This window comes from Brachypodium distachyon, chromosome 2, assembly GCF_000005505.3.
Source record: "Brachypodium distachyon strain Bd21 chromosome 2, Brachypodium_distachyon_v3.0, whole genome shotgun sequence".
Taxonomy (NCBI): domain Eukaryota; kingdom Viridiplantae; phylum Streptophyta; class Magnoliopsida; order Poales; family Poaceae; genus Brachypodium; species Brachypodium distachyon.
Genome location: NC_016132.3, coordinates 47,177,426 through 47,193,015, shown reverse-complemented (window position 1 = coordinate 47,193,015; position 15,590 = coordinate 47,177,426). Strand labels below are relative to the sequence as shown.

At 45.4% G+C, this 15,590-nt stretch overlaps 3 protein-coding genes across 5 annotated transcripts; 2 read left to right on the top strand and 1 right to left on the bottom strand.

Annotated features, from left to right (window-relative positions):
* Positions 1-46: 46 nt before the first annotated feature.
* On the bottom strand, positions 47-4,954 carry LOC100821924 (LEAF RUST 10 DISEASE-RESISTANCE LOCUS RECEPTOR-LIKE PROTEIN KINASE-like 1.2). 2 transcript variants are annotated; one of them, XM_010233865.3, is made up of 2 exons: positions 4,098-4,954; positions 47-184 (listed from the first exon to the last, which is right to left on the bottom strand). In XM_010233865.3, exons 1-2 carry the CDS (start codon positions 4,849-4,851, stop codon positions 90-92), a joined length of 849 nt encoding a protein of 282 aa, XP_010232167.1. In that variant the 5' UTR covers positions 4,852-4,954; the 3' UTR covers positions 47-89. The 2 variants fall into 2 exon arrangements, with proteins under 2 accessions (XP_010232167.1, XP_024315010.1); XM_024459242.1 differs by lacking the exon at positions 47-184 and adding an exon at positions 1,292-3,983 and having other exon boundaries at positions 4,098-4,953.
* Positions 4,955-8,485: 3,531 nt separating this feature from the next.
* Positions 8,486-11,624, top strand: LOC100837170 (LEAF RUST 10 DISEASE-RESISTANCE LOCUS RECEPTOR-LIKE PROTEIN KINASE-like 2.7). Of its 2 annotated transcripts, XR_002962975.1 has the most exons (3): positions 8,486-9,411; positions 11,169-11,309; positions 11,434-11,624. XR_002962975.1 is itself a non-coding variant. In XM_010233863.3 (2 exons), the coding sequence occupies exons 1-2, from the start codon at positions 8,619-8,621 to the stop codon at positions 11,255-11,257; spliced, it is 882 nt and encodes a 293-aa protein (XP_010232165.2). In that variant the 5' UTR covers positions 8,487-8,618; the 3' UTR covers positions 11,258-11,458. The 2 variants fall into 2 exon arrangements, 1 of the variants encoding a protein (XP_010232165.2); XM_010233863.3 differs by having other exon boundaries at positions 8,487-9,411; positions 11,169-11,458.
* A 2,797-nt stretch (positions 11,625-14,421) lies between these two features.
* On the top strand, positions 14,422-15,449 carry LOC100821607 (LEAF RUST 10 DISEASE-RESISTANCE LOCUS RECEPTOR-LIKE PROTEIN KINASE-like 1.2). Its single transcript, XM_003569545.4, has one exon. The coding sequence runs from the start codon at positions 14,528-14,530 to the stop codon at positions 15,371-15,373; it is 846 nt and encodes a 281-aa protein (XP_003569593.1). The 5' UTR covers positions 14,422-14,527; the 3' UTR covers positions 15,374-15,449.
* Positions 15,450-15,590: the final 141 nt, after the last annotated feature.

The window sequence follows — 15,590 nt, the reverse complement described above, 5'->3', positions numbered from 1 at the left end:
AGCGCCGTCGTATTTAAGTCGCGTGCAGGACCGAATCTCGCAGAAATTGGTTGGTTGGTGGGCTGGAGATGTGGAATTAGAAACACATCCTACCCCGACAGGTGAGCTGATTGGAAGACCGGAGCGAACAAGTTGGTCTCTGCGTCTTGGTGGTTCAAGGTAGAGCCAAAAAATCGTCGGCTGCCTGCTACGTCATGGCAAAGACGCAAGGTTTTAGTTGACTTGACTTACATGCTGATCAGTAAATCTTGTTAGGTTCTTGCATCCGATACCTTTTCTGTGCCTTTCTGCACAAGACATCTTAAATTCAACTGAAAACGCGTGGATCAACTTTCACCGCACATCTATTTCGGACGAGTAATTAATTTGGAAATGAACACAATTCTGTTCCTTTTGAGAGGTCCCCCCCTCTTTCTTTAGTGCCCCGGAGAACTTATTTCAAAAGGCAAAGCATTATGCACACAGAAATAAAAATGGTAAATCTTCTTTTGACAAAATGCTCAAAAGAATACGACTCACAAAGATGCTTTACTGGCTCATTAATTAGCATCAACTTGATGATTGTCCATTTTAGGTTCTGAACTTACGCACAAAGGTTGTCCCGTTGTGCGAGTCTCGACTGGTCGGAGCATATTTGATAAGCAAGAAGCCAAATGGGGTACACATTGGCCCATGGGCTTTACGTTGGAGTAGTTATAGGCTGCGAAATTAAGCTGCCAGGGTTTGGTAGCCTTTTTTTTTTCCTATTGCAACGAGATATGGTAGTACTAAAATCCTAAAAATTGGCTAGGCGAGAGAGATGTTTTCCCCCATCATTGAAAAAAGATCTCATTCAGTAGTAGGTTATCACTATAATTTCTGTGGAATAAGTATCTATACACATTTGCCTATCTGGTAAGTGCTCTTTATGGCTTTTTTTCTATACATTTGTAACCGTGTAATATTATGTGTAACTACGAATTTTGGCGGGCTTTTCTTAATTGAGCACCAAATTATATTGCCCCTCTTTCAAGTTGTTCCTATGCAAGCAATGGAAACATTCCCACTAATTTGGTGGTACTATCGGTCATTCCCATGTATAGATGTGGATTTATTTTGAAAAAAAATGTAACTTAAAAAATAAGCATTTTTCAAAATATAAATATTTGAATTTAAATCCGAACAAATCCTTGAGGTTCATGCTTCATTGGTTTCTACAAGCGGCATCAAATATGTAACTCATGTGACAATTTGGAGGGGTTTAAGGAATAGCTTGACAAAATTACGGTTTTAGGAAAGAGTTCACCTTCCCCCTATCAGTGCCTGTTTGCAAAATAGCCTCAAAATGCATGGATAGGAAAAACATGATTATTTTTAAAAGAAGGAAAATCGCTCATCGCTCATCAATATTACTAAATGAACACATGTCATAATTTTTTACTCGTTGAACCTCTTGCATTGTTTGTTCTAATGTGGTTCTTGTATAGGTAAGGTCACGGTAGCATGGAGCAGGACAATAGTACTAGACATGATAAGAGCATTTTCAACAGTTACAAATCAGCTGTTCTTAACGCCACATATCTGATTTTTTTCTTAGGTGGAGGAGTGAGAATAGAAAGAAGCATAACATCAGTTTATTGTGCAATAAACTGTTAGTTCATTGTTACCAAGAAAAGTCGGAGGAAAGTAGAAATGGGAGAGGAGTATGACAAGTGGATCCTAATAAAAAAAATACTTTTCAGATATTTATAATTAGAAAAAGGTGGATATGAGAGATAAGTGACGACATGAAAGGCAAAGTAATGGCTGTGGTAACATCTTGTTGAAGATGCTCTTAGCTCCGTAGAGGTGTGATGCTTGAAAGACAACTTGAAATCACGTTAAGACAAGTCAAAGAGGGGGAGCGGACCTGGCAGCAACACATGGCCACATGGGATAGGCAAGAAGGGCGAGCTAATTAAGTACCCCCAATGCTCCCAAGCCAAAAAAAAATCACATCATTGACACGTCATGTTTTTGGTATCTACACAATTTTAAATCCAAATAGAAGCAAAATTTGAGAAACAAAACAGATCAATCTAGTGTCGGTGCTGAAAATCGAGTTTTAGGATACAGATTTGTGTGAAATCATAGATAAATATAGTGTCAATAGTGTAAAACTTCTAAAACTTTTACTTGTATTTACTAATTGATCTACACTTGGGTGCACATGGAATAGCCGTGCTTTCGGAGGAGGAAGGGAGGGCGAGAAGATAACACCCGTGCTACCGGATTATTGGGTTATATTGTACTTCAGAGCAAATCGATATATTTTTGGCCTAGATCTATGCATATGGTGATTTCTCATTTAAAATTTTAAATCCTCAAGTTTGGTTAGAATCAAGCAACCCATCCTTCTCTCGGGACTAGGTTTCTTACCCACTCATTTCTCCCATTTACACCCTAGAGTTTTGTTAAATTCCACCTGTAGTACACCCCTCTCTCTCACCCATCTTGCAAGATTTTGTTAGTTTCATTGATATTTCATTCTGATTAATTCATTCATATTTCACAAAATATTTAGGTTTCATTCCAGTTTCACTGTGATATCAATTTTATATCAATTGGGCATTATTATTCTCAAACATCACTTGATTGACATATCATTAATTGATTGAAATTTCATCGATATTTTTGTTAACATATATATATTTCAATGATGATATCACTGAAGTTTGAGTGATATAACAAGAAATAACAATAATATATTTACAGTTTTGCTATTTGTAAGACGACTGATAAATAACTATTTCTAAGTCAATGGTAATAACGGTCTGATCTAATCAGTGAGATTCATACAAGATTGATGCAAGTACAGAGATAATAAAATCTTCGTCGGTGGTATGATTGTTGACTGAAAAATGACTATTTACTTTCATTATTTCATTGATTTATTTTAATTCACTAATCAATCAATTTTCCTGAAATGTTATTAAAAATCCACATACCAGAAAAAGGGATGGATTGTCGCTTGAACATAATTTAAGGACGTCAATGAAAAATCAATAGTTATGTTCGATCATGTGCCTTGACCCAGATCGGACGGTCCATGTTGTTTTTTATTATGGTAATCATCCTTACATACCACTAGATATGGTCTGATGTATTTGGACTTTTGGAGAATGGAAGTCGCCAAAAGATGGAGTAGTTCGTTGATAGCTGGTTGCAACCAAACCGGTACTCCTACTGAAGTAGGCTAGTTGGCACGAGAGCCTGATGGCTGTACTTCGCTGATGTGTGGTCACTACACCAGGTACAATTAATTGTACTAAGACTTGTGCACTGGTGCACGCGGTGTTCAGTATGAACAGAAGAAATCCTTGAGGGAGCAACCGAGCAGGCAGGTCCGTAGACTGGTACCGACCAAACCAATCTTCTTCCAGTTGGATGCATTGCTGAACTTTCGTGATCACAAACCTAGAAAAGATCAAAAGACAGGAGTACCAGCGTCTCACGCAAGTTCTAGTCCACTGAAGTCCGACTTGGCTGCCTGTTGAGTAGTACAGCTGAGCACTACGAAAACGTAAGAAGCAACCTGCGAGCGGTTAATTCAGCACGGAGCTGTCGAGGCAAGGCAGTCACACCACTGAGCCGTCGATGTTGATCCGTGAACAAGGGGCCTCTCTACAGCTTTACAGTGAAGTCGCGAACCGAATCTTGCTAGTCATTTGTTTTGTCCGGATGTGCATAACACTACCTCCGGCCGTAAGTCCTAGCCCCTAGCGGTGGGTCACAAAGCACGTACAGTACGTTTGACAGAGGCTCGATTCCTTCAGGCAAGTACTCAGGCAACTACCCGTAGTAGTAAATCGTGGGCAACTGGTTTGTTAACAACTTGCTACTTGCGGATAATTCTTTCTATCTAAAAAATGGCTAAACTGACTGTTCCGGTCAGTTTGTTACTGAATTACTGCAGTATTGGCTCCAGTTAGTCGCTGGTAGGAGCAGAAAACCAAAACACGTCACTGCATTAACGACTTTTTGTCAACCAAAAGAAGAGGAGCTCATGCTCTGAAATCCGAACTCTGAAGCAAGGAAAATTTCGAGGAGTGCGGGAGAGGAGGAGGAGGGACACTTACCGCAATGATCCGCGGTCGGGCCGCCGTCGCAGAAACAGCTGAACACGATCCCGCCGTGAGTCTGGTTGTGCCGGTAGCCGCACCATCCGCGTGATCGCTCGCATCTGCCACACTGATCGGAGTTCGGGCTGTAGTTCAGTTCGAACCCAGCCCTCAGCACCTCAACATATTTTGTGGCCGGAGGCGAACCCACACCCACTATGCCCTTCTTATGAATCTCAAGCACCGGCGCCACCACCGCCGCCTCGCACCCGAACTCGGACGCTTCACCATCATAGTCATCGGCCGGGGACACGTAGGAACTCTTGTTATACTGCGGACAGCCACTTAATTCCACGGCAGAGGACCAGGAGTTCTTCGTGCAGTTGTAAAAGAAGGTGATGTTGGAGTCCGCGTGCGAGAGCTGAAGCGCGGAGATGGTGTCGATGGTGAGGTTGAAGTCGAGGAGCGGGCAGCCGGTCGTGGTGGTGAAGGCGTCGGCGTCGGCGAGGGCGATGGTGTGCGTTTCGTAGTCGATGTTGGAGACTTTGTACCGGTGGGATTGGGCGAGGAAAATCAGAGTGGTGCCGTCTTCGCAGGCAAGGCCGAGGCCGGGGTAGCCGCAGCTGGACGCTGAAGATGAAGACGAGGAGTTGAGCCAGAACGGGTAGGCGATGGTCTGTTGGCCGCATGTGGCGTTCCTGCAGGTGGATGGGTAGCCGTCGGCGGCCGTGGCGAAGAGGAGCAGAACGGGGAGGAGGAGCAGAGGTGCCATGGTTGTGTGTGTGTGGATCAGTGGATGGGAAAGGGGAGGATCGAGGGGGAGACTGGGGGAGGAGTGTCGATTAAAGTCGGCGTGAGAGTCAAGTGAGGAAGTTAGACTGAGCGCGACGGGTGCTTCGAGTGGATGTGGAAATTTCGCGCGTCGACCGAGAGCACGCGGCAGCTCACGGTTGCACGAAGAATTCCGGCCTTGCATTTCCCCGTCGTTCATCGCGGACGAAAACGGAGCGTGTCGCGTGCCGGTGAGTGGGCCGGTCCCTGGGCCAGAATGCGTTTTCCTGTCAATTGAAATTTCTCTTCTTCTCGATCAATTTTCTGTACGTCCGCTTATTTCTACGATTTGTGCATTCGGCGGTTCGATAGTGGTGTGATTGCCCTTTCCTGATATCATCGTAACATTTTTATTTTTTAAAAACACAGTACCAGATGCAGACACACACGTAGACGCTCTCGAACACCAAACACACGCAGACACACACGTAGACGCTCTCGAACACCAAACATACACCGGTCCTTATGAATGCGTGACTACTTTCAGTTCGCCATCATGACATGAGAATGACAACACATATCTCTGTTTCAAAATATACAAATCCACGTCACTTATTTCGAAACGAAAAAAGTCCATTTTAAACCCTGAACTTGTAGAGCTTGTCCGAATCAAACCCTAACGTTTTAATTCCGGGTTTTCAGACCCTAACCTATCTAATCCCGGTTTAATAAAACCTTATCCCGAGAATACCTGTTTGGCTCGGACGGGATGATGACGTGTCATGGGATTATCTAAGTGGGGCACGTGCCCAACCAACGGCGCATCTCATCATCGTCGGATCGGACTCCATCCTCTATCTCTCTTCCATTTCTTTCATCTGTCTCTTCACGTTTCTTCCTAACCACGTATCGGCACCCCGGATCGACGGCCGAGGCCATGGACGGCGGCGGCGGCGCGACGCCGAGCCGGGCTGCCATGGTGGGGCCACGCCGGTGGGCCTACGACAGGGCGTCGCAAGACGGGGCTGCGAAACGGCGGCACGGTAGTCTGATCTAGCTCCCCTCTGTTGGGAGTTGGGACCTGGACTCTCCTCATGGAAAGATTAAATGATGTTGCCATGACACCCACATAATACGGGAAAGTAAAAGCCAAGAGAGATTAAAAGTTCAACATAAGACTAAGAAGTCTGATCTAAGCTCCCCTCTGTTGGGAGTTGGGACCTGGACATGCCTCATGGAAAGATTAAATGAGGTTGCCCTGGCACCCAGATAATACGGGAAAGTAAAAGCCAAGAGAGATTAAAAGTTCAACATTCAGAACATAACCACCACTGCGGCCATCAATTATACAAAGATGCAATACACGGTAGATGTGTGAAATCATTGCCATCTTCGCCGGTTGATATTTCTAGAGGAGCCGCGCAGTTGTGGGGTGCCACGTGAGCAACAAGCCTCCAGATCCAAACTCATTTATCGGTGTTCGAAGGAACACCAGTTTGCTCTGTTCTCTCTGTAATACCAAAAAAAAGGAACATATTAAATGACAAATCTGCTAATGCGGAATGAGCACTACTTGTTTCCATCCATGATTGATATAATCAGACAAGGTTTTATCTTCCAAAAGAGGTATATTAGACCTGGTCCCATCCTTGGTAGATTCAGTTTGGAATTTATACGGAACAAGTATTTTATGTACCAGCCACACCATTTGAGGAACAATAATTTTTGTTCTGAGGACGCAAACGGTCAATCCCCGCGATTCGATTAGAAGAAAAAGTTGGCCCGTTTATGTGGAAAACCGGACCGAAAAATCGATACAATGTCCGGCTTATTCTAGAAAAGCCGTTCGAAAAACCTTGACAAGCAGCAGACACAGGACGAAGCTGAAAAACAAGCTGCTACCGTGGAGACAAGCCCCCTCCACCCCAACGACGCTGAACAGGAAGCAACTCCTTGCGCTAGAGAAGGTAGGCAGAACTGGGCTTCTTCGACGACAGGAGCCAGAAGAGGTTGCCCCGACAGTAACAGCTCGCGCATCGGCAAGCCCGCGTCGCACGAAGCTGCCCTCCCTGGTCAGGCCCCCCGCTGCAAGCATAGTCCGCCACCAAACAAGGGCTTCAGAGGCAATGCCTCCAAGGAGGGCACAACGTCCGAGGACGCCGTCGTTACCCGACTCGGATACTGAATCAGAACTTTCGCTCGGAGGCACCTCACTTGCAAAGTTTGGGAAGTGGCGGAGATGCACAACGACGCCTTCAAGAAGGAAACGACGTCCAAGGACGCCGCCGTCGTTGGCACCGACAACGTCGATGAAGGGTTTTCACCCGCAGCCACGAAACCCACCACAGATAGGAGCGGACAGCACCGTGAGCCAAGGTCTCGACCAGAGGCCACCGCACCACCGCGAGCGCCGGCAAAACCCACCGAACGCCACGCGACAAACCACCAACGAGCACCGGCCAGGGCGCCGCAACCGCCCCATGCACCAGATCAGGCGACGCCATCCTGGCCACACGATTAGCGGAACAGGGCAGCAGGGCCAGGCCCACCAGGCCTAGATCGGGCCCGCAACACCGCGGACGGCGGCCTCCATGGATCCCATAGCAGATCGGCTCCGAGACCAACCGGATCTGGCACCACCAGCCCCGGGCTCGGTGCTTCCACCTCGAGATCGAGCCACACTAGCCCTGCCGCGCCACGCGACGCCGCCCCGCGCCTGCTCTAGCCACCCGCGCACGGCCCCCTCCTCGCGCGGGCTACTTGCACCTCCCTTCGCCGGCAGCGCACGCCACAGCCCCGTAGATCTGGCGGGCAGCCCAAAGCCGGGCCCAGATCGGGCCCGCATCACCGCCGGCCATGCGCCGGCCTCGCGCGGCCGCCTCCACGCGCGAGAAAAGGGGGAAACCGCCCCACCGCCACCTTCCCTGGGCGTGCCCGGCTTCGGCGGCACCCTTCCTACGGCGGCGATGCGGGGGAGGTAGGGGGGAGGGGGCTAGGGCCGGCGACGCCATCTGCTGCCCCGTGTCGTCAGAGGAGGGCGACGCGGGGTCCTTCAGAACACTGGAAAAATAAATTTATCCACGGGCGACGCGGGGTCGTTCGGAACACTGGAAGAATAAATTTATGTGCCCACTGCTCGCGTATGTTTCCCTCATTCTAAGTTGATATTTTTTTGACTGATGTAGTGGCCTGTAAACAGTGATGGAACCAGGAACTGTGTGGTCAGGACATGTGAACCAATTTTTTCGGGGTACGTCGTTGTCGTCATATACCTAGATGCCAGAGAGGTTTTCCCCCTGCATGGGTGGTGGCTTAATCTCAGGATCGCCGTGGCGCCACCTAGCTTTATGCGTTTTTTGCTGCTCATTTCCCTTTTGTTATTACCGAAACTTCATTTGTAAGGATGACTGATTTGGTTTGGCCGTGTGTGTGTGTTGTCTGTATTGATTTGATAAATCGTGATCGCTCCCATTTTGAAGGAAAAAAAGCGAACCAAACCTGTCTGGACTAACGAGTTTGACTGAGCTGGGCTCACGCATGTTGCCCCGTAAAGTTCTTCGGTCCACTGGGATGGATTAGGTTCCGAACTCATTACCAACCATTCTCCACCGGTGCATAAAGCGACCAGCTACCTGCATCTTACAGTGGAAAAGTGCCAGATACAGGGGAAACGGGAAACGGTCGCCGAATGGATCAGCTGCCTGGTTGACTCGTGGTCATGGCACCAAATTTCCACATCCGTGGAACCACCGATCTTTGCCCGCTGGAATGCCATATGAAGCCCCTCCCAGTCTCCTCTTCCTCGTCCATCATATTACCATAATGCATCATCTGTTCATCATCCCCGTTCTGCTCCTCCTCGCCGGAGCTGCAGCCGACGTCTACCCGGCTGTCTGCAGCAACGCCACCTGCGGCGGCCACAGCATCACCTACCCGTTCTGGCTCGCTCACTCAGGGCCCAACTGCGGCTACCCGGGCCTGGGCCTCCTCTGCGTGGACGACGCTCCGATCCTCGACATCCAGTTCCACCAGTACAGAGTCCTGCGCATCGACTACGCCAACCACACCGTCTCCCTCGCCGACGTCGACGCGTGGAACAAGACGTGCCCACGGCTCAGCTACAGCCTCGCCGTCGACCCCAACGCCTGGCTGCAGCTCACGCCGTCCAACTCCGAGCTCGCCTTCCTCTACAACTGCAAGACCGACGACGTTTCCAGGCACACCTCCGCCGTGAGACTCGACGGGTGCGTCCCGGAAGAACAGAACATGAGCAATTGGTACGTGTTCCCGGATAACACGATCACGACGGGCAGGTACGGGCTGGCCTATGGATGCGAGAAGACGGTGGTGACGCCGGTGCTACTGAGCTCGCATAATCGGCTGATGATCAACCCGGTTCTCGGTGTCGGTGAGGCGCTGAGCGACGGGTTCGAGATGAGTTACGGCGCCAGATCCGAGCAGTGCGGCGCCTGCGAGCGGTCCGGCGGGCGGTGCAGGTACGGGCGCATCGAGCAGCACGGCGGCACGGAGTTCGCTTGCTTCTGCGCCGATGGCGGGTGCGGTATGTATTTTCTTCTTCCCAGTCTGGAATTTGCTTGGCGATGCACAAGTCCTTTTCAGCCAGTTTTTCAAATAAAAAATATAAAAAGCCTGCATTGACCACCAGGGGAAGATGGCATTGGTGGATTTACACCCAAGTACGGGCGATATTTGTACAAATCTTCCAATAACATTAAGATGGACCAATTCAAATGCGTTAAAGAAGAGAAAACACGAAGATGACATATGGAGTTGGAGTAGATTTTTTTTCTCACGAAAAAACTAGTACGGAGTACTCCGAAACTTGACACCTATACATACCAAGTCAGTCAGACGAAGTTTCGCGCAAGGATGTGGCTGTACACGACGGCAGATGATAGGAACTGCTTTGCGCAAAGAAAAGGAGAGAGAGAAAGATGATAGGAACTGCTACTTCAGTGCCACGCTGGCACGCTAGTCTTCTACACTTGCATGTTTAAAGTTGAAATCGATATTTTATTTCGTGCGGCTTGATAGGGTTCCCTGTCAGCGCCACACTGCCAATGATTCTCTCACGACTTTCCTTACAAAAAAAACCATAAGTTAAGATACCTAACGTTAGACAGCCAAAGCAAATTAGAAAACAGCCAGAATACACAAGTGACTTGTTTAGGTCTCGCTAGAAAAATATGGGCTTCGTAAGGATTGAGAGGAATGGAGGAAAAATAAGGGAGTGTCTATTTCTCAGTCGACGATCATAGTCATTATTAAATTAAAAAAATCATCATTTTATATTTGTATGGATCTTGCACGAATCTCAATGACAGATCGGATGGTTGTTAGCGTCGACTTACGAATAGTTATTTCTCAGTCGCCTTAGCAATAGCAAAACCATAAAAATAAACTGCATTCCAGGACATCAGATCATTGGTTCTCGAACTCTCTGCCAGAACCAAACAAGGCTTTAGACAACCCAGGGAATGAATGCCCTAGCCAGATTTTCTTTCAAGCTCCAACGAATGCAATTTACTCATGGTTCAGTTTGCGCTAATACACCATACTCCCTCCATTTCACAAAGGTTGGCGTATTTTGTTTCGTTAAGACAAGGCTTTGACCAACGAAAACTCTATTGATATGTGTTTTTTCATACATGAAATCTATATCAATGGATTCATCTTTAAAAGTTCTTGCTAACGATCATGGTTTCGTATCATATAACTTACATATTAATAGAGTAACTCTTGGTCAAAGGCTTGTCTTAACGAAACAAAATACTCCAACCTTTGTGAAATGGAGGGAGTATTATACTAGCCCAATCAGAATTAAAAATAGTTTTTTAAAGACGATGCAATGTCTCAAATGAAATAATCTATATTTTCTGGTCAGGAGGGGGTGCGATCTAAAAGTGGTGGACCTTCGCCACCAATTGAGTTATTTATAAGAGCAGAAGATATATACCCTGGCAACCCACATAAAAAGGACATCTTACTCACATTTAGTCTGCCTGAAAGTAGATACTCCCTCCGATACTAAATTGTTGTCGAAATATTACATGTATCTAGACGCCTTTTAAAAGTAGATACATCCATATTTGGGCAAATTTGAGACAAGAATTTAGGATCGGAGGGAGTGCATATTATTCCATTTTTCTCCCCCCCCCCCCCCAAAAAAAAAAACATGCACACCTTGCTTTCTTAATTTATTTTTGCAAACTGTAAGGTGTGGTTTATCAGCATACTATAAATTTTCAGTAAATTTGTACGCCATATACTTATGAGCATTTGTTTTCAAAATTGCAGGGGATGCCCGCCCTTTAAGCTTGAAGAGATGGAAATTGTTTAAGCAATATCTCTCAATCTGGAGTTCCTTCTTATTTGCGTTCATATAATCTATTGTATAATTGAAACAATAGGACAACAAGCCACCACAATCATCCACATAGAAACAATATCTTCACCGTCAATTTTGATTGATCCAGATTATAATAGTTCAGATTTAAAGTCTTTCTCACGTTTATGTTAATCTATTCGGCTTTGCTAAGTATAAATTATCTGGGAAATAGTAAGAGATTAGTCTGTTTTTGGCATGCTTTTTTAGTTCTAAGTACATGCAGTTGTACTTTTTTTTTTGCTCGTTGTATTTTTTTTATATCTTCAACTCAAGTGAAATCTTAAATGTTGAACATCAAGAGAATACATGTGTTTTTTATTACAATTGTTTTCCTTTAGTGTATATGTTTATTGGCCAGGTGCGCGCACCCTACTGCTGTGCATATTAGTTTTTGAAGCCAGTTACACAAAGCTTCTTCACATGTGTAATCGAGTTCATTTGTTTAGTTGCTCATGCCTATACTTTTCGTACCACCGGGTGTAGGCTTCTCTTCATGTGCAACTGATGTTCTGGGACCTGAGTTTCCCTTCTTTTCAGCTTTTGGCCTCGTGAGAACTAAAACTTGTCTAAAATCTGAAAAAGAAGGGGGCCATAGCGAGAATACATGCAAGCGGAGACCTGCCTCAGGCAGCCCGAGCCGTGACATTCTTTATCTTTGTTAATTGAACTAGCATGGTGTCCCGCGTAATCGCGCCGGAAACGACTTTAATCATGCATCATTATTTTCTAACTAATCGTAGATATGTATTTTTGTGTTATTTACATGATCGGTCGAATTATTCAACCCAATTTATCTAGAAAAGTAGAATTGATCAATCTCACAGCCCCTATAAGCATGAAAGTATATTGAGTCAAATATGTTTAGAAGATGAGACAAAATGTTTCATTTGCATGTGTTTTTATAGTAAAATCCAGAACTAAACGCTAAAGCGTGTGTCGGATGGTCGCTCAACTTCTACGTCAGACTGATTAATTGTTTGTGGTGTCATTAGCTTAGTGTTTATAATTAAAGTTCAGACCATCTACCAACCACTGATCTTTACGTGAGATGATTGATCATGCATGATATACGTACATCACATTGGAAAACAAAATTAAAATTAAAATTCACACGTGGAATTGATGGATCTGTTATTTGCATTTGTAGTCGTGTGTATGCCAAGTTATATCAGTAGGTGGGATTTCCGTGATAATACAATTCAAGAGTAACGTTCTACTTGATTATTCTATCGATACTCGAATGAAAGTATTGATCATTTGAGCTAACTGTTTGATTACTATGGGTACTTTGTAACGATATTTCATAAAAACTTGTTTGGTTTGCTGGCCGGTCATTCGCTCATACAGGATATGAAATTAATAGTCAGAGTTAAATTTGAGGCCATGTGTAACACAATTCACATTTTTTTAGCAATTGTGTATTGACACGTAGAGTAATAAATATTCAAATGCGGTTAGGAACTCGTTTTGTAAAGAGCCACATTTATCTTGCTAACGATATATTGGTAGGCCGAGTTATGTTTACCGAACACCGTTACTACTCATAAATCTTAATTGTTCGGTATAAGACCTAATGGTTTAAATAATACATATTACATGGATCAACATGGAGTTTTCTCTCTAGAACCACACATTGCCCTTCTATTATATACTACCTACGTCTAGGTTTATGGCTTGTGCGTGCTCCTAATCACCAATTTAACTAACAAAATGTAAGTTATATGACAAAAAAAGATCATGAAAATTAAAAGTTCTTTTGATAACGAATCTAATGGTATACTTTTTGTGCAATATAATACATATTTAGCTAATAAAATTGATGATCTAGAAATAAGTGCATGCCTTTTGGACCTGAACAGAGGTAGGTATTGGTTGAAACAATTCATGTGATGTGAATTAGACTGATTGCTCATTTGTAGATGATGTTAGCTTAGTATATGTAATTAAAGTTCAAATCACCTGCCAACCTCAGGTATTTACATGATACAACCACGTGATATATATCACGTATGTACATAAAAATAAAGTTCACACAGGGAATTGATGTATCGAATGTTTGCACTGGTTGACCGCGTGTATGTAAGTTATATTAGTAGGAGCGATTTTCATGGTAATAAATCATAACATGAATTTAAGTTTTACATGATTATTCTAATGATACTCAAATTAAAATTTAGGTAATGAGCTAGTCGTTATAGATATTTATTAGTGAGTGATATCACATTTGTAGACAAAATTAAAGTTTAGATGAGAAATCGGTGAATCGATTTTGCACTGATAGATGGCATGTATGTTAAGTTATATTAGTAGGTGCGATTTTCATGGTAATAAATCGTAACTCGAGCTTAAATTTCACACTATTATTTAAAAGTTTTTGATGATTATTCTATCGACGGTCGATTTAAATTTAGGTAATGAGCTAGCTAGTCGGTTTTATTGAGTCTGAAGAGATATTTATGAGTGAATGTTTGGTTAATTTGCTGGCAGTCATTTGCCCGTACGTATCATATGTCAATTAGTAGCCGGTATTAGAACTTAGGGCCATGTGTTAATACTTAGATTATAAGGATGGCAACGTCTGTTGGTGTCGTGTTGATCGATCTCGTAGTGATCGATCTCTGCATCTGCCGAGTACGCGCGTACGTACAAAGCATATAAAGGCAATATTGTTTTTTTTCTCTAAAAAAGGCAAGATTGTTTAATGAGATATATTGTTTAGTTAAGTTGACGTTGATTGGTCACCCGGTTTCGTCAAGCTACGTGATTGTTTTGAACCGAACATATACAACATACAAATCAACGTGTCTAGGAGGGAAACGCCAAAACTTTTTTAGGTCTTTCAATGGCTTTAGATCTCGGATCCGACGGTTAAAATAATTAAGGTGATGTGGATTAACGTGGAACCTTCTCTCGGCACCTTTCATATTGCTTTTAGATCTAGGAGTAGTATATAATAGATAGATAATTTTAAAATTTTGCCAAGTCTTATTTAATAGGGATTTAATACGGAGTAGTTTTAGTAATTTGAAGCAACGAAGGCCTAATGAAATCCTAACTCCGCCACGCATCCAGGACCGAAAAACTTTGTGGAACCTTGAGCTGCCGTGTGCTCGGTCGAGGTACGAAATTTCCACATCCACTCGAAGCACCCGTCGCGCTCAGTCTAACTTCCTCACTTGACTCTCACGCCGACTTTAATCGACACTCCTCCCCCAGTCTCCCCCTCGATCCTCCCCTTTCCCATCCACTGATCCACACACACACAACCATGGCACCTCTGCTCCTCCTCCCCGTTCTGCTCCTCTTCGCCACGGCCGCCGACGGCTACCCATCCGCCTGCAGGAACGCCACATGTGGCGAACAGACCATCGCCTACCCGTTCTGGCTCAACTCCTCGTCTTCAGCTTCACCCTCCAGCTGCGGCTACCCAGGCCTCGGCCTTGCCTGCGAGAACAACACCACTCTGATTTTCCTCGCCCAATCCCACCGGTACAGAGTCTCGAGCATCGACTACGACACGCACACCATCTCCCTCGCCGACGCCGACGCCTTCACCACCACGACCGGCTGCCCGCTCCTCGACTTCAACCTCACAATCGACACCATCTCCGCGCTTCAGCTCTCGCACGCGGACTCCAACATCACCTTCTTTTACGACTGCAAGAAGAACGCCTCCTGGACATCTGCCGTGGAATTAAGTAGCTGCCCAGCAGCATATAACAAGAGTTCCTACGTGTTCCAGGGTGATGGTTACGCGGGTGAAGCGTACGAGTTCGAGTGCCAGGCGGCGGTGGTAGCGCCGGTGCTGGAGGTTCATAAGAAGGGCTTGGCGGATTTTCCTCTGGCCACAAGATATGTTGATGTGCTCAAGGCTGGGTTCGAACTGAACTACAGCCCGAACTCCGATCAGTGCGGCAGATGCGAGCGATCCAGCGGATGGTGCGGCTACCGGGACAACCAGACGCACGGCGGGATCGGCTTCAGCTGTTTCTGCGATGGTGGCCCGACCACGGATCATTGCGGGACGTGTGTCGTGTGCCTGCCCTCCTCCCGTGTGAACTGCTTCGGTGCACCCGCTTCAATGTTTAGATGCAAATTTTTAATCAACGGTTAACATTAGTACTTACCTCTTCAGTCGTAAAAGGGTAGTGTGAATAAATTTGATATGGTCCGCATTATTTCATTTTGAACGAGCTACTGCAGTGGACGTGGACTGATTGAGCCTTTGCATCCCACAACTTTTGGCTTACACCGCGGGGCGTTTACCGTGAAGCACCAGTCTTGCGAGCTGGTCGCCTCTCCCCTGATAATGCAGGGGATGTCACGTCCGG